This window comes from Microcaecilia unicolor, chromosome 9 (genome assembly GCF_901765095.1).
Source record: "Microcaecilia unicolor chromosome 9, aMicUni1.1, whole genome shotgun sequence".
Taxonomy (NCBI): Eukaryota; Metazoa; Chordata; class Amphibia; order Gymnophiona; family Siphonopidae; genus Microcaecilia; species Microcaecilia unicolor.
In genome coordinates this window covers 42,322,492-42,341,991 of record NC_044039.1, presented here as the reverse complement: position 1 = coordinate 42,341,991, position 19,500 = coordinate 42,322,492, and the positions used below count along the sequence as shown (strand labels likewise).

Sequence of the window (19,500 nt, the reverse complement as noted above, 5' to 3'; positions counted from 1 at the left end):
TGGTGACTCTACCCATGCTCCACCCTTAAACATGCCTACCCAACAAATACATGCGTACACACACTACATATACTTTTACATGTGACTTAATTTATGCTCTACCCATAAACATGCCTACCCAACAAGTACATGCATACATACACACTACACATCACTTAGTTTATGCTCCACCTCTAAACACAACTACCCAACATGTACATGCATACACACACTACACATACTTTTACATGTCACTTAATTTTATAAGAGCCCATTCACGTGCATAAATTGGCTTCCTAAGCATGAAAAAGCTTTATAAAATTGCCTGTTTAATGTGCATAATTTTGAAACGACCCAGGATTTCCCTAAGGCTTAAGTTTGATGGTAGGCAAAAGAATTGTGCTCGCTAAAAGATTCACAAACAGCCAGGGGGGACTTGCTCAGTCCTTGTATATGACCCTGAGTGGCAAAGAGAAAAAGAAGGCCACCAACTCTAAGGATGAGGAGCTGAAATGAGACTTTGCTGGTCCAAACACTACAGAAATTCTGACAGGCACTGTAGCATTGTAACACACGCACTCTCTCTCTCTTTCTCCACAGTTCTTACATGCTGGTTGTCTATATGTGCTGCAGACACATTACTTACTTGCCCTTCTTCCTGCAAGTGCAACAGCAGCAGCTTAGAAGTGGACTGCAGTGGCCTGGGCCTTACCACAATTCCTTCAGACATTCCCCTGGACACTCAGACCCTCCTTTTATTGAACAATAAACTGACTACACTGTCAGGACCTGTATTTGCTAATCTTTCTGCTCTGCACTATTTGGATCTTTCCCACAACTTTCTGGATCTGTTGCCCCAAGATGTCTTCAGAGACCTGGTGAACTTGACGGATCTCCATCTGCGAAATAACAGTATAAGGACCCTGGACAAGCCACTTCTACAGAGGACAGTTCTTCTACGTAGGCTTGACCTGTCTCTCAATGGCCTCTCTCAGCTGCCCACAGGTCTTTTTGATGACCTCACTGCCCTCCATGTGCTGTCCCTCAGATCCAACCGGCTACAGAATTTGGACAGGGAGACTTTTGAGCCCTTGGTCAGACTACAAAAGCTGCAGCTGGGAGATAATCCCTGGGAATGTGACTGTAACCTCAGAGATTTCAAGCACTGGATGGAATGGTTCTCTTATCGAGGTAAGCATCAAAGATAAACTTGTTCCAGAGTAGACCAGAAGCTCAATTCTCAGGTGAGGCCTTCCATTCCCTGGGCTGGCTGGGACTGTGGAATTGGCATTCACAGCCCCCTAGGGGAATGCTTGCCTGCCATTGTGCAATGCTGTCTCCTACTGGTCAGACCTAGGACCCATAATTGCAGAGTTTCCAAAAAAGCCTTGGTACATAGCCCCTAGGAAATGTTTTTTAGCCAAGTCATTGCAGTGACAGAGTTAGGAGGGGATGTACCCAGGGCTTAATTTCTAGGGAAGTGGCCTGCAACACAGTCCCACCACTTCTTTTTGGACTCCAGAGTGACAGGGTGTTTTGCTCCAGCTCCTTACTTCCAGGCAGCCTGCAGGGAAGAGGAGGGGATGGGGTGAGCCTCAAGCAGAACACAGAACTTTCACTCTACTCCCTAATCCAGCCCCTCTTCTCCTGTTGTTCCTAACCCTGGCCTACCCCATCTCTACCCAAGCCCCAAAGTTCCACTTCTTTTTTGTCTAGAACTTAAGCCCTGGGTATAACATAGGGGACCTCTCAACCTTGAGTAGATGCCAGTGAAGACTTAGTGCTGAAGCCCAAGAGAGTTTACTTCTGATTGAGCTGGAAGCCTAAAGGTACAAGACAAAACTGCTGAGTAAAAACAAAATAAAGTCTTGTTCCAGCACTACCATCATGTTAAGATGAATGTAACTAATAACACAATACAGAGTGTCACACCGCAAACATGCCTTGTGTTCCTGTCACATCCCCCCCCCCCCCCCCCCCCATTTACTTCCATGACATCATCAAGAGAGGCCAATGCACAGGGCTAGCTACAACCCTGTTGCAATGACTAAAAAAAGAGATACAAAAAGTACTAAATATCTGGATATAGGAGGGGAACACAGAATGAAAAGAGAATATGGAAGGAATGAAACTGTAATTGAGAGTCTTGCATTTACATAGTAACATAGTAGATGATGGCAGAAAAAGACCTGCATGGTCCATCCAGTCTGCCCAAGAAATGTGCCACTTTTTTGTGTATACCTTACCTTGATTTGTACCTGTCTTTTTCAGGGCACAGACCGTACAAGTCTGCCCAGCACTATCCCCGCCTTCCACCATCGGCTCTGGCACAGACCGTATAAGTCTGCCCAGCACTATCCCCGCCTCCCAACCACCAGCCCTGCCTCCCACTGTGCCACTTTTTTGAGTATACCTTACCTTGATTTGTACCTGTCTTTTTCAGGGCACAGACCGTACAAGTCTGCCCAACACTATCCCTGCCTCCCAACCACCAGCCCCGCCTCTCACTACCAGTTCTGTTATCCAATCTCGGCTAAGCTCCTGAGGATCCATTTCTTCTGAACAGGATTCCTTTATGTTTATCCCACGCATGTTTGAATTTGAAGGTGATCAATCTAAATGTAACAGAATCACTAAGGAAACAGTTCTATAACAGGGTGCCAACATTTAGGCACCATCCCCAAATTTTATAAAAGTTGCTAAAAATTGCATGCACAAATTTGGGCGTGTGCCCAAATTGCATATGCAATTTTACTGACTAATGAGCTAGTGTTGCTAATTGGCTTGTTAACAAGCAATTATTGGCACTAATTAGATTTAATTGGAATATGCACATGTTCATTTAGGCGCAGGATCCGCACCAGGGGCGTAGCTACGGGTGGGCCTGGATGGGCCCAGGCCCACCCAGTTTTGTCTCAGGCCCATCCTCACCTTCTCCCACCCCTGCCGTAGCGCTGACTCCTCTCCTGCACTTCACGGTCTCTGTCTCTCACCCTCGCGGCAGCACTTTCAATTTGCTATCAGCGCTGCCTGCCTGACAGCTGGCAGACGCGGTGCGACGTCCTCCTGCTCCGGGGCCTTCCCTCTGCCGCATTGATTCAACTTCTTGCTTACGCAGGGCGGATTGCATGCGGCAGAGGGAAGGTCCCGGAGCAGGACGTCATCGCGCCGCGTCTGTCAGCTGTCAGGCAGGCAGCGCCGATAGAGCGCTGCCGCGGGGGTGGGAGACAGAGACCATGAAGTGAAGGAGAGGAGGCAGCGCCACGGTGGGAGAAGGTGAGTGGAGGCAGCGCTGATAACTTTAAATGTGCTGGACCGTGTGTGTGGGGGGGGGGGGGGGGTTTGTAGTGCCCACCCATCCAACCTGCTGGCCCACCCAAAAATTGTCTTCTGGCTACGCCACTGATCCGCACCTAAATTTTACACGCGAGTTCAAAAAAGGCATAGAAATGGGAGGGTCATGGGTGGAACGGGATCATTCCTAAAATTGATGCGTGTAGTTATAGAATAAGGGGGTAAAGCGCCTAATTTAGGCATGAAGATTTGCACCACATTTCAGTTAGTGCAAATGACCATGTTTAAGGTTAGGCGTTTTTCCCGGACCTATATGCTATTCTATAAATTGTGCCTACATTTAAGCGTGGCTTATAGAATAATGCTTTTTTTCAGCGCCATATATAGAATTCACCCCCATATTTGCATGGGCTGTGAGTCTATTTCATAAGGCGCATGTCGAAATGTGGCAGTTACACACATAACTTACACTATTCTGTACATAGCCCACTTAAATGTTGGCCCCAACTATGACACATCAGTCCCCTTCCCCTGTGTTCCACTAACAATTACACGCTAATTCTATAAATTTAGCAAAACAAAGTTGGGTGCCCACTTTACAGAATAAGTTGCATGCACAACTTAATTTAATAAATGGTTAATTGGAGTTAACATAATACCCAAACAGAAATAGCGAACAACCAGATACTAAGTGAAACACTTTTAGAAAAAGGGAGAGGAAAAAACCTCGGTATTCTGTGATACGCAATACTTCATACAGCACCCTAGAGACAATATTTCTATCACTGGCCAAAAAACCTCTCCTCCATTCTTTGACCACATAATTATCAGTTTTAGGGCCCTGTTTACTAAGCCACGCTAAGGGCAAGCTAGCGTTTTTAGCATGCTAATGATTAACATGCGCTAAGCGCTAAGTCGTCCATAGGAACATATGGGCAACTCTAGCGTTTAGTGTGCACTAAAAATGCTAGCACACCTTAGTAAACAGGGCCCTTAATTTACTTCTATATTTTCCATATTTTTATAAAAGGCACATTTATCTTCTTTTAAATCTCCCAATGGGAACCCGTATCACTCATTGGCCTCTTCAGGGGTAATATGTGCTTGATAAATTTGTCACCTCTTCTTTCATATTTGTTGGCAAATATGAAAGAAGAGGAGCACATATTACCCCTGAAGAAGCTGTTGAGTGAAACGGGTTCCCGCTGAGAGATTTAAAAGAAGATAAGTGTGCCTTTTATAAAAATATGGAAAATATAGAAGTAAATTAAAAGTGAGAATTAAAAAAGGATTTTGTGTTCAAAGGATGAAGGATTTTTTGGCTGATGATAGAAATATTGTTTCTAGGGTGCTGTATAAAGTATTGCCTACCACAGAATTCTGAGGCCTTTTCTTCTCCCTTTTTCTAAAAGTGTTTCACTGAGTATCTGGTTGTTCGCTATTTGTGTTTGGATATTATAGTATCAGTTTTTGGTGAACGAGCTTATTTTTGTCTTTAACAGTTCTTCATAATTGGAGTTAACAGGCAATTATTGGCTTAAATTGGTGGCCATTGGTGTTAATTGGCACCAATTGGCAGTTGTGTGTGCAACTGACCTTACCCACTATTCTAGAAGCTGTGTGCCCATTTTCTGTCATGCACAACTTCTAGGGTCATGGCCATGGGTGGGTCAGACATATACACAGGACTTATGCACGCATGTTGTAGAATAGTAGGGGTTATGCACTTAACAGTGAACAGCCTTTGACATGGCATAAGTGCTTGCACCTAAGGTTAGATGCGGAACTGCTAACTTACACTAGTATTCTATAACAGCAATTCCATGCAGAGCTGCCATTTTAGTGTGCAATTATAGAGTTGCGGTTAGGCACATTACTTCTATTTAGTTATGTACATGTATGTTTACCCACGTGAATGGCAGTATTCTATAAATGTAAGTGCGCAAATAACTCTTAAATTTAGGTGACCAGTTATACAATGAGGGGGTAAATGTCATCAATTTCAGATGACTTTCTAGCATCCTATGTGCAATGGGTTTATTGTCTCAGTTTATTTCCATAAGACTTATGTTGGCTCATTGCCAGAGGATATGGTAAAAGCAGATGCTATAGGTGGGTTTGAAAAAGTTGTGGACAAATTCTTAGAAGAGAAGTCCATAAACCGTTATCCAGGTAGACCCGGGGAAAGTCACTGCTTATCACTCTGAGTAAGTAGCATGGAATCCATGCTACATCTTTGGATTCTGCCAGGTACTTGTGGTCTGGGTAGGCCACTGTTGGAAGCAGGATACTGGGCTAGGTGGAGCTTTGGTCTGACCCAGTATGGAAATTCTTTTGTTCTTATATTTAGCACCTCCATGGGCAATGTTAGCAGAGGCTAAGCACTGAACAAACACTGACATACTGAACTTCAATAACAGGGCTGAGGCCTAGTTACTATGCAGCACGGCGATCTTGCACCAATATTGCTTATGCTCTACAGTGAGTGAGTGAAGAATTTGTCTTGTGCTGTAGCCTCTCTCAAATGCTCAAAAAACTCATTAGAATAAAGAAAAATAGATTTTAAATCAGGAAATATTATTGATATTCTTTGTATCTAATAAGAAACTTACCTGACTGGTGTGGACATTCTGTTAGTGGTAATTCCTACACATGTACACACACACAAACACGCACACTCACTGAGGTGTCTTTGAGGGCAATTTCTCCAAATGGGTTAATTTTGCACATACTATGACTGGGCACGTAGAGTATGATCTCAGTCTCTCAAATTTACTGCTTACGCTCACCATAAAACTTGCATTGTGCAAAAGAGAGCTTCCCTCTGGAGTCTGTAGATGTAATACATATAGGCAACTTGTCTAGGCGTGTTTGGAAAGTCTTTTCGATCAAGCCTGTGGCACCCAAAAACAAGAAACAAACACAAGACAAAGAAGTGGGAAGCAGAAGACGACTTAGCAAACAATGGGACTTACGGTGAAACAATGCTTTATTCGTACACAAAATGGTCCATAAGAAGTACCAGACGTTCTCTCTTAAAAGACTTGACATGGCACCGTGTTTCGGTCAGTGCCTGCCTCAGGAGTCTTTCTGTAATTAGTTCAGGTAATGATAAAACCTCTACCAAAAGGGTATCTAAAGGTCTTTAAAAAGACCGTGATGGAACCCACAATATATCACTTGGTTCTCGTATCTGCAACAACAAAACACTCCCTTAGGAGGGGTCGTCTAAGGAATGAAATGACAAACCACTCCTCAGTGGTCTATACAAAGGGAAATATTTCTGTATCTTTCCATGAGCAAAAGCTATTCCTTTATTCAAAAATTCTGGGGTTGATAGTCAAAGCAATTTAACCAGCCAGAAATGGCTCCTGGCCAGTTAAATCGCCTGTTCAGGGCTAACCATTAATTTTCAGTGGTACTTAACTGGTTAGTGCCAAACTGAAAACCGGCTATTTTGGGGGCATTGCGAGGGCAGAGTCAACATTTGGCCGGTTAGGTACTGATATTTAGAACTTAACTAACCAACAGGCTTATTTTCGAAAGGGATCGCCGGCGATCTTCCGACACAAATCAGGAGATGGCCGGTGATCTCTCAAAAGCGGCCAAATTGGTATAATCGAACCCCCCTTTTTTGACACCCTCGCCGCTTTCCCATCACCGAGCCGGCGAAAGTTCAAGGGGGCGTGTCGGCAGGGTAGCGAAGGCGGGACATGGACGGGCATGGGCATGGCTAACAGATGGCCGGCTTCAGCGTATAATAGAAAAAAAAAAGCAGCATTAATGAGTATTTCGCCAGTTTTACTTGGTCCTTTTATTTTCACAACCAAGCCTCAAAAAGGTGCCCCAACTCACCAGATGACCACCGGAGGGAATGGGGGATGATCTCCCAGTACTCCCCCAGTGGTCACCAACCCCCTCCCACACTAAAAAAATAAAAATAAAAACCTTTTTTTGCCAGCCTGTATGCCAGCCTCAAATGTCATACTCAGCCCCCTGACAGCAGTATGCAGGTCCCTGGAATAGTTTTTGTTGGTTGCAGTGGACTTCAGGCAGGCGGACCCAGGCCCACCTCCCCACCTGTTACACTTGTGGTGGTCAGTGTTGAGCCCTCCAACCCCCCCAAAACCCACTCTACCCACATGTAGGTGCCCTCCTTCACCCATAAGGGCTATGGTAATGGTGTAGAGTTGTGGGAAGTGGGTTTTGGGGGGATTTGGGGGGCTCAGCACCCAAGGTAAGGGAGCTATGCACCTGGGAGCTATTTGTATATATTTTTTTAATTTTTAGAAGTGCCCCCTAGGGTTCCCGGTTGGTGTCCTGGCATGTCAGGGGGACCAGTGCACTACAAATGCTGGCTCCTCCCATGACCAAATGCCTTGGATTTAGCCGGAGTGGAGATGGCCGCTTTTAGTTTCCATTATCGCTGAAAAACAAAAGCGGCCATCTCAAACCTGGCGAACTGTGGCATTTGGCCGGTCCAAACCGTATTATCGAAAGAAAATATGGCCGGCCATCTTTTTCGATAATACAGTTCCGGCCAGCTGTTTGCGGCGCTGCCAAAATAGATTGCCGGCAATCTATTTCGCTGGTGCCGTTCGATTATTCCCCTCCAAGTTAACTGCATAAATAGGACCACAAAAAAGTCAATCTTATCTTTATGCAGTAACCCACAGCCGGTTAAATGCTGAATATCTCACTTAACTGGCTATATGCTAACTGGCAGATGGAAACCTGGAAATTCAATGCCTGGACATGGCCCGGCACTGAATTTCCAGGTTTAACTCAGGCAGCGATCAGCAAAACGGCGGCTGAATATTGGGACCCCTGTTGTTTAAGGAGCAAAGCAACATATATGCTTACAAAGAGCCAGATAAAAGCAGCCGCAATTATACTGGCCACTGTTAAAATGGCCACCACTTAGGGGTGAATTCTACATACGACGTCAAAAACAGCACTATTCTATAAGTCAGTTTTAAAGCTAGGCGTGGTTTACAGAATAGCGCTTAAGCCCGGGAACCGTGCCTAACTTTAGGTGAAGCCATTTGTACAACTGAAATTGGTACACATGCATGTGCCTAAATTAGACACATATCCCCCCCTTATTCTATAGCAACGTGCATAAATGCCCAAAACCCTCCAATTTCCGTGCTCCCTTTTTTCACTCGCGTGTAAAATTTAGGTGCCGATCCTGTGTACAAATTCCAATTAAATCTAATTTGTGCCAATAATTGCTTGTTAATCACCTCCTGCACCCAGGTCCTAGAAGCAGAGAGGAGCAGTAAGAACAGGGCCATGGAGTCCGTCCCTGGGCCTCAGGAGAACACAGGAATTGGCACAGGTCTGCAGTGGTGTTCCTAGGTTGGCTGCCACCCAGGGTGGATCGCCACTGCGTGCCCCCCCGGCACATCACCCCCCCCTCAAGTGCATCGCTCTTTCCTCCTAGGGGTGCAGGGAACAGGCTCGCAGCTGTTGGTTCCGCCGGTTTCCTGCCCTTGAACAGGAAGTAATGTCAGAGGGAGCAGGGAACTGGCGGAGGTGATAGCCATGCGCAGCTGCTCCCTGCACCCCCTTGCAGTGTGCACCCAGGGCGGATTGCCCCCACCGCCCCGCCCTTGGTATGCCTCTGCAGATCTGGATATTTCCTTCCTGAGGCCCAAGAAGGGACAGAAGACTGTGCAGAGATCCCCTCTTTGATTTTTGTGGGTTGCCACTTGTAATTTAGAAATATGTATATTTGCAGAAGACGGCATGATGACACACATGTAGTGCTCAGAATGTCTGAAAGTTTCTAATCAGGATGGGAGCAATGGAACAATATTAATAATGTTAAAGAGGGCAATTTGCAAAATTTGGGCTCAGCTGGCACAGCAGCTACTTTAGCTCTGGTGGACTTTGCAACTCATGCAAAAGACAAATCAAGCAGGGAGATTTCAAAGTGAAATACCCATGAGTCGACTATCCCAGCCCCCATAACCACTCCTTCACCGTATATGGAGCTACTACTTAAAAAGACCTTGAGCTGAAAGATATGGTAAAAATCCCTGCAAAAGGGGAAGACAGCTTTCATCCCCTGATTTTACTCAGGTAACTCGGTTACTCGGAAAAAATATGTGAAAAAAAGTTCTCTTATTATTTTATTTTTGCAGCTTTTAGTAACATTTGGGTAAGTTGTGGCACAGGAAGATAAAGGGAACCCCCAGATAACATTAAAGAAGTTCATTAGATATATGATAAGGATGATTTTGTATCTGTTTACTAAGCCACGTAATACGATTGTTAGCATCTTTAATGTGCGTTAACCATATATGCACCTACAATATCCCTATAGGCGCCAACATGATTAGCGCATGCGCTAATTGTAGGCACGTTAAAAACTCTAAAGTGCCTTAGTAAACAGGGCCCAAAGAGCGCTAAGCCTTATATAAAAAATGTATGGCACCACCAAAGATACATGTTGAAATGGCACCTTACAGAAACAAAAAAACAAAAAAAGGCCATTTCAAAAAAGAAAATGTGGTAGAAAGATACAGAAATGTTTCCCATTGTACTAGGTGCCACAGGCTTGATAAACAGAATTTCCAAGCACACCTGGATAGGTTGCCCATACAGGTTATATCTTATCAACTCAAGAAGGAAGCTCTCTTTTGCACAATGGAAGTACTACCGTGAGTGTTAGCAATACATTTGAGACAGAGATCATATTCCACATATCGTGGCTTTGGAGTGAGGTTCATTACTATCACAGTGGGCTAGAATCTGTATATGGCACCTAGAATCTAGATGCATCTGATAGAGACACCTAGGCGTATTCTATAAGACATGCCTTCATTCAGCCATGGTATATAGAATACACCTGGGCCGGGTAGATACATCTAAATTTAGGTGCATCCATTTATGCCAGTGAAAAGCTGGTGTCAATGTCCGCCCCTACATCTACACACATGTAGATGCAATTGATAGGCCCTGCACACCCACAGGCCACCCATGACCACGCCCCCTTTTTGACTGTGCATGTTGGAATTTACACATACCGCTTTACAAAATACGCTAGCAAAGCGTGCATGTAAAATCCAATTAGGTCCTATTAGTGTTGACAATTGGTCGTTATTGGCCAATTTACAACACTATCAGGCTCATTTTCGAAAGAGATGGACGTCCATCTCGGTATAATCGAAACCCGATTTTGGACGTCTCCAACTGCAGTCCGTCAGAAGGATGTCCAAATCTCAAGGGGGTGTGGCCAAGGGTGTGTTCAAGGCGGGACTTGGGCGTTCCTAAGACATGGACGTCTTTCAGCGATAATGGAACAAAACAAAGATGTCCAAGACTAAAACTTTGATGTTTTGAGCTAGACCTGTTTTTATAATGAACAGCTGCAGTGGGAATTTAAACCTACTTCCCCAGGATCAAGGTCTGCTGCACTGACTGCTACTCCTCTATTCCACATAAGCGGTGCCCCAAATGACCAGATGAGCACTGGAGGGACGCGGGGATCACCTCCTTTTACTCCCCCAAATCACAAAACATTTTTCCAAACAGCACTTTGAAAAGGAAAAGATAGACTTTTTTTTTGTAGAAAATTACCTTTCCTGTTCTGATTTTGGACATTTTACAAAAAATGTTGAAATTCAGACTTAGATGTCATATCCAAAAATGCCCTTTCTGTATTTGACTTGCCCAAAGTCTCAAGGAGCAGCAGTGGGAACTGAGCCCATGTTGCCAGGATCAAGGCCCGCTGCACTAACCATTAAGCCACTCCTGCTCTGTTTTGGACATCTTTGTGATTTGGACATTTTTTTGTTTTCAAAAATGGACCAAAAACAAGGACATCCAAATCACAAAGACATCCAAATCACAGGACATACTTGGTATTTTCGAAACAAAAGATGGATGTCCATCTTTTTTAAAAAATATGCTTTTCCCGCCCCAGGATTTGGACATTTTACAAAGCTGTCCAAATTCAAACATAGACGTTTCTTTCGAAAATGCCCCTCCACGTGGTGCATTAACCAGTTAAGATGTGCATGTAGATTACATGCATGCACCTACATGCACCATATATAGAATCCAGCAGAGTATGTGCAAAACAAACCCATTTGGAGACATTACTTCCAGACTACATTAATATAAGTGGTGGCATATAGACATATATGCAGCAAAAAAAAAAATTATATATATATAAATATATATATATATACACATACACATATATATGCCACCATCTACTACTACTACTATTTATCATTTACATGTGTTTTATAAATATGCATGAACAGTTCCACTATAAGTTATTACTAATTAATGTTAGCTAGAACTTGTCGGTAAAAAGGTTATAAATGCCAAATGAAATTAAATTAAAAAGCCAGTAACACGGTACCTCCCTCAGAGAGCAGCCATTCCCAACCTAGTCCTCAGGGCACCCCTAATCCAATCAGGTTTTCAGGATATCCACAATGAATACTCATGAGTTAGATTTGCATGTAATTGAGGCAGTGCAAGCAAATCTATCTCATGCATATTCATCCTGGATGTTTTGACAATCTGATGGGACTAAGTGTGCCCCGAGGACTGGGTTGGGAATAGCTGTCCAAGAGTCTTGATCCTAGAGATGGTGGTGAACAAATCACCGTTCTTCAAGGCCCAAGTCTGAAAAACATACTTCATTGGTGTTATTCGTGACCTGAAGCAGGTGTAAATGCCAGTGGGGAAATCTAAAACACCATACATGGAGTGGAGGAGTGGCCTAGTGGTTAGAGCACCAGGCTTGACATCCAGAGGTGACCAGTTGAAATCCCACTGCTGCTCCCTATGATCTTGGGCAAGTCACTTAACCCTCCATTGCCTCAAGTACCAACTTAGATTGTGAGCTCAACAGGGAAACATCCAGTGCACCTGAATGTAACTCACCTTAAGCTACTAATCTAAATTAAAAAAAAAAATGTATACTTGGAAGGACCTCTTATATGACACCTCTTTTCCCTGTTTACATCCATGCATTCTATTCGTATGTATAAATAATGCCTTTTCTAAAAATGCTGGGGTAGAGTGTTGAGCATTTTTTAGCTGCCTCCAGTGTTATCCCCAGATATTCAAAGCCGGTCCACGCCTGGCCACTGGCATTGAAAATCCAGGTTTATGCTGCTGGTTCTCTCTTACGCGGTTAAGTATATTATTCAGAATTTAACTGCCTAAGTGACACCGCCTAAAAGATAGGACTATGTTTTCTGAGGTTCAATTTTACCTATTAACTTAGGGCCCCTTTTACAACGGTATGCTAACATTTTTAGCGCATGCTAAAAATAAGCACGCACTAAACGCTAGAGATGCTCATATATTCCTATGGGAGTCTGTAGAATTTGGAGTGTGCTAATCATTAGAACACTAGCATGCCTTTGTAAAAGACCCCTTTAGATGGTTAAGTGCTAAGTACCGACTCCAATCCCCGGAATGTCCCCAAAATAGACGGCATTCAGTTTAGCGGTATGTGCTGATAGCCCGCACAGACAATTTAAGAAGCCAGGAGCTACTATTTACTAGGGATGTGCACTTGTTTGAGATGACACACGACATGTCAAAACAGCATAACCCATGTTGTTTCATGTCATTGAGAAATGAAAACAAGACGAAAAGAACATGAAATGTTGTTTTCATTTGTCCTTAATAGTGTCCACTCTTTCAGAAGAGTGCACGCTTTTCACAAAGATGGCACACAAACTCTTAATATTGCTCGCTTAACAAAAAAATGCTTGAAAACGCCCAAACAAAATGAACTTTCACATAAACAACATGGGAAATGACATGAAACACCCCTATTTACTGTACAAAAGGCACCTAAAATTTACTTCTAAATGCTTATATTTGTGCAGGAGCGAGTAAAAAAGGAATTTGCACAAGAGGAAAGAAAACAGAGAGACAGCATGAGAAAAATAATGTTGACATCATTACCTGCGCTCTGCCTAAAATTTGAGATAAGAACATAAGAATAGCCATACTGGGTCAGACCAATGGTCCATCTAGCCGAGTATCCTGCTTCCAACAGTGGCCATTCCAGGTCACAAGTACCTAAATAGCATTCCAAACAGTAGCAAGATTCATGCTACTGATCCCAGGCACAAGCAGTGGCTTTCCTCATGTCTATCTCAATAGCACTTTTCCTCCAGGAACTTGTCCAAACCTTTTTTTAAAACCCATATATACTAACTGCTGATAGATACCACATCCTCTGGCAACAAGTTCCAGAGCTTAACTATTCGTTAAGTGAAAAAAATATTTCCTCCTGTTCGTTTTAAAAGTAGTAGCATATAACTTCCTTGAGTGTCCCTAGTCTTTGTACTTTTTGAAAGAGTACAAAATTGATTTATGTTTATCCATTCTACACTACTAAGTATTTTGTAGACCTCTATCATATCCCTCCTTAGCTGTCTCTTCCAACCTGAAGAGTCCTAATCTCTTAAGCCTTTCCTAATATGAGAGGAGTTCCATCCCCTTAATCATTTTGGTTGCCCTTCTTTGAACCTTTTCTAATTCTGCTATATCTTTTTCAAGATCCAGCCACTAGAACTGCACACAATACTCAAGGTGTGGCCACACCATGGAGCGATACAGAAGCGTTATAATATTCTTATTCAGAGGCATTATAATATGTAGGCACTGCATGTCATTCATATTTTCCCCCCTTTGTTTAAAATCTGTTTGCACAGGAGGAAAGATTGATGGGTTGGAATGTACACTTCCCAAAGAGCTGCGAGGAAAGGATATGCGGATGGTCCCTATGGAAATGTTTAACTACTGCTCGCAAGTAGAAGATGAAAACATCTCATCTTCGGCAGATCAAGCAGGCACACCGTGCACTAAAGGTAGAATGCCACCACTTTCTGAACCCAAAGCAGAACCTGAACCAGAATCAAGCACAGAATGTTCCCAGAAACAGAGATACCGTCCTGTGAGCGTCCGACGAGCCATTGGCACGGTGATTATAGCTGGGGTGGTGTGTGGCATAGTGTGCATTATGATGGTAGTGGCGGCTGCTTACGGATGCATCTATGCCTCTCTGATGGCAAAGTATCACCGGGAGCTGAAGAGGAGACAGCCATTAATGGGCGATACAGAAGGGGAACATGAGGAACAGAAGCAAATTTCATCAGTGGCATGAAACTCTTTTGGTAATACAGAAAAAAACACATTTCTATATAAAACAAAATAGGTCATTATAAAATGTGAAACTTCATGGAACTTTCTTCAGTCTTTTTCCATCTAGATGCACCTCATTTCTCAACTCTTTTCATTTTTACTAACAATTATTAGAGAACTTGACCTTTTGTTCCCCTCTTGCACTTCAGCTTCACAACAGAGTCTAAAGTCACTTTATGCTCCACTAGTTCTCCGAGGGGTCCTTTTACTAAGGTATGCCGAAAAATGGGCTGCGCTGTTCTAGACGTGTGTATTGGATGCGCGCAAGTCCATTTTTCAGCGCACCTGCAAAAAAGGCCTTTTTTGGGGCTGAAAATGGACATGCAGCAAAATGAAAACTGGCGCACGTCCATTTTGGGCCCGAGACCTTACCATCACCCCATTCACTTAGGGGTAAGGTCTCACGCATTAACCGGGCGGTAATCGTCAGCACGCGCACAATGCCGATTACTGCCCGCCATGCGGTAGTTCCGAATTGGCATGCATTGTGTACGCGTAGGCACCTACGTGGCTTAGTAAAAGGGCCTCCTAATAAGAAAAAAATGCTCCAGCAGTAAGTTAAGCATTATTCCCTGGATTCTATATATCAAGCCTAGTGTTCCATGCCAAAATCCAGGCATATTCTATAACAACGTGAATAACTTAATTGACTTAACAATCAGGATTGATAACAGGTCTTAACGAGCAATAATAAGCACTATTTGGCAATAATTAGAATTTACGCGCACAACTCGATAAGTGTTTTCTGTAACACACTGCACCTAAATTCTAATGTGCATAGCCAAAAAGGGGCATGGGTATGGGTGGGGAAATGGGCGTTTCGTGGGAATCCAAAATTTCCACGCACTGTTATAGAATATGCCCCTGTGCGCCTAAATCTGCGTGCTGGCATTTATGCCACTTTTCCCTTGGTGCAAATGAATGCGTGCAGTTTTAAGCACTGTGATATCAACTAAGCATATTCTATATACAGTGCCTAAATATAAGCGCTGCTTGCAGAATATGCTTTAGTGGAAATTTATTCCGCATGGAGTTTTCAGGTGCCATATATAGAATCTGGCCCTATGGGGGCAATTCTACGACTGGCACCCCAGTAACACAGAGTAAGAGCCTATTCTATATGGAAACTTGGGCACCCAATTTTAGTATGCATTTTGGTGTCCCCATTTACGCAACTTGCCTTACTTATGGCCCACCTATATGAGCACCCTCCTTATAAATATACGCTATGCCATTTGAGTGCCTATTTGTAGAATACCACTTAGGCACCCAAATGACATTTTCACAGGTGAGTGTACCTTTAGGCACATAGCTGGTGAGTAAATGTAAGTGACTTGTTATAGAATTGTCCTATGCCCACAACAAATCACAATCAGTCAGTCAGTGTCCCTTAGATATCTTCTGCTATTACAAATGCCACCCTTAAGAATCTGGGTCATGGTACCACCAGACCAAGAAATAAGCCCATGTGTATTCAGCTGCAGTTGCTACTGACGTGCCCATCACCCTCTCATACCTTCTCCACCTACTCACCACCTCTACAAACTGCACTGCTAATTTTACCCATCTTAATGAAGCAAAGCAGCAGCTAAGGTTGCTGCAGAAGCAAATCATGACACAGACAAGATATCAGAATCATTCTTGTACTCATAGTCCTCAGTGCTAAATTTCCACAGAGAAAGCTAGATGGACATTAGCTTTGTAATCCTATACTAGTTAAGTGACTGGTGCAGTGGCACCATTTATTCAGATTATCCTTGTCCATGGTTCCATACAGAGATCATCTGATTTATTTGGTCACTTCTTTCCTATCTCATAAGGCAGCAGAGCTACACGATCTCTTAGACTGGGGTGAAGAATTGTCATGAGGCGCTACTGATGTAAGGAAATAGTTCAGTACAATTTGAGAATCTGAGATCAAAAGGTATAGTATGTCACATGGAGCAAGAAGACCCAGAGAGGTTTTGAATCTGAAACCCTGAGTTGACCAACTGCCTTATATCTACTGTTCCCCCCCCCCCCCCCCCCCCACCAATTACCATAATCCATTTCATTGGCCTCATTTAGGACCTCATTTACTAAGATTTTTCTTGTAGTCTATTCCTTTGGGGGTGGGGGGGGGGGGGGGTTAACCAGGTCTTATGCTAGTAATAGAGTTGACTCTAAAACATTAAGGCACTACTTAATCTTGGCCTACAGAAGGACAACAAATGCATTACAATTAATGCTTTAAGTGAACAAAATTAAAACATATTAAATCCAGATCTCCAAAGTTTGTTCATTCAGCAACTACTGAACTAGTCTTTGCATATATTATACAAATCAGATGTTTTGTCGATAGGGGGCTTTGAAGGCCGATGATCAGTGAAGAAGCTAACCTCAGTGTCAGTCCTACTCTCAACCCTTCAGCTACTACATTATTTTTCTTTCAAGTGAAATTTTGAGCAACATTTTAAGCTAGTCTAATAAAGAGTACAACTTGAACTTATCTGCTGATGTTAACTCTGTTTCTTCACCAGGCCTAATTACCACTGCTGCATTCCGACTGTCTGGGCATTTTGGAACACTTGAACTCTAAGGAGTTTTTTTTTTTTTTGCACCGAGAGCTATGGACATTGTACTCACAAGTTGTCCTATTGGGCAAAACAGAACCATTATGGGTTGTTCATTAAAATCCTATAATTGAACTTTACCTACTATCCTGTACTGATCAGGATGGATGCCCACTCTGTTAAAAGAACTGCCTACGGTACCACACCAGACTGTGAAACCATACTTGAACTGAACTCTACATAGCACTTTTGAGACAGACTATATTTATAGATCTATATTTATTTAGATGGTAAAGATCAATGTAAACCATGAGAACATGGCGCAAACTGAAAAGGTGTGTATGTGTGTGTGTGCGCATTTAAGGGAGTGTAGGTAGGTTCATCTCCTCTACAAATTTCATTGCAAGGCCTGTGCTTTGTTTCATTGAATTTTTTTCTCACTTTATTTCAAAGTTTTCATGGGGAATTAGATGGATATCAGGACCTAAAAGATACAAAAGACTTCATTGCTGTGCAAAATCAAAATATATTACAGAATGGCCAGCGCAAAGGTCGAGTGATGGCGGGTGACATGCATGAGATCTACAAATCATTCTTGGGCCAGTCTGCTTGGGATTAAAAGGGAGAGACAGAGGTGTCACCTTCTGAGAACACATTTTGATCAGGAGATGTTCACTTGAAAATTTAGGGGTTCTCTGTGATCTCAAACTTGTGTGCGCTTGAACCAGAACTCCGGTGGAACCCCTGGTTTGTTCACACTGAGCAGGGGTTGTGGATGGTGAGGTCTGTGCCCATTTTCTGAAAAAAAGTACAATACTGCAATGCTTGCACCAGAGGCACCAAGGCTATGGTTTAAACCCTCTTTTGGGTTTCTTTAGTCAGGCTGTAACATAGGGAAAGTCATAATTTGTAAAGATGCAAATAGAGGCTGTCAAAAGAAAACACTGTGAAAATTATATGGAAAATTACTATCACATATATTTGATATGCTTAGAATCATCAGGCTGCTATTCAAAGCAAATTATCTATCTGTTGGTTGCCGGCAAATGCATAATTTGCTTATAGGTACATTTAAAAAAAACTTATTAGGGACAGTATCAGGTTGTTTAAATTGTTAAAATACCCCTATAAATGTGGATGGGGCAGGATTTATGGACAGAGGCAGCCCTAAAAATTATTTCGCATCAATTTTCAGCCTTTAATGGGAAGTTTATCTAAATAGCACACCTAAACTAGATAGACAGCACCAGCTCAGTCACTGGCCAATAGATATATTTGGTGCTGAAACCGTACAGATAGTGGTGCTGAACATATGGATGGTTAAGTGATGGCACAGTGCTTAAAACCTATTATTTCTCTCTGGCATTTCTTACTGGCTCTGCTAATATCTGATCTCTTTTTCAGCTCACCCATTGCTCACTAGTCTTGGAATCAGTCAATCATGCTACCTTCCTGTGTTTTCCTTCCCAGTTACTTACTTTTGTTTGCACTGTAACTCTTTCCTGGCCCATTAGCTTTTTGTTTCATATGCATGTCTTCCTTAGAAGTTGAACGGGTAGATGCGAAGCGTCTGTTCACGCTTTCCAAAAATACTAGGACTAGGGGGCATGTGATGAAGCTACAATGTAGTAAATTTAAAACGAATCGGAGAACATTTTTCTTCACTCAATGTGTAATTAAACTCTGGACTTCGTTGCCAGAGAATGTGGTAAAGGCGGTTAGCTTAGTGGAGTTTAAAAAAGGTTTGGACGGCTTCCTAAAGGAAAAGTCCATAGACCGTTATTAAATGGACTTGGGGAAAATCCACTATTTCTGGGATAAGCAGTATAAAATGTTTTGTACATTTTTGGGATCTTGCCGGGTATCTGTGACCTGGATTGGCCACTGTTGGAAACAGGCTGCTGGGCTAGATGGACCTTTGGTCTTTCCCAGTATGGCAATACTTATGTACCCCCCATCCAGTTTTATCTTGTAAACCGCTTAGATTTCTTTTTGAAAATTTTGTGGCATATCAGATAAACTGAACCTGAACCTAAGTCAGTGATCACACTGGCTAGAAATTGACCCTGACATTTTTAAATAGAAAAGAAGATGAACAAAATCATCTTAAGCTATTTAGGTTTGTTTGTCAATACTTTTGCGCAGCTGAATTTCTCGTAGTGGGGGATAGCTCCATAAAACCTTTATAAACTGCACAATCATTTAGGCAAACTATGTAGGTATTCTGGGGGTGAAGTTACAATGTATGTGTGAAGTGTATGAAGACACAAGAAGAACAAACATGGAGTACACACATTGGGACACATTCAATACATGGCGACTAGAAAATCTGTGCAGAAAAGTTTCTGCTAAGCATATTCTATAAGCAGTGCCTAGATTTAGGCGCAGTATATAGAATACACTTAGCTGATATCGTAGTGCCTAAAACTACGTGCCTCCATTTACACCAATGAAAACACGGCGTAAATCCCAGAGTGTAGAT

The 19,500-nt window shown here is 42.8% G+C and overlaps 2 protein-coding genes across 2 annotated transcripts in view; one reads left to right on the top strand and one right to left on the bottom strand.

Moving 5' to 3' along the window:
- LRTM2 (leucine rich repeats and transmembrane domains 2) overlaps positions 1-17,028 on the top strand; it is a 72,484-nt gene extending 55,456 nt beyond the window's left edge. The window contains exons 4-6 of the mRNA XM_030213957.1: positions 580-1,170; positions 13,977-14,438; positions 16,986-17,028. Of these exons, the coding sequence (XP_030069817.1) occupies positions 580-1,170; positions 13,977-14,428 (1,043 nt within the window). The 3' untranslated portion in view covers positions 14,429-14,438; positions 16,986-17,028. The remainder of the gene's footprint in view (positions 1-579; positions 1,171-13,976; positions 14,439-16,985) is intronic.
- The window catches only part of CACNA2D4 (calcium voltage-gated channel auxiliary subunit alpha2delta 4), a 531,111-nt gene that overhangs the window by 196,331 nt on the left and 315,280 nt on the right, over positions 1-19,500 (bottom strand).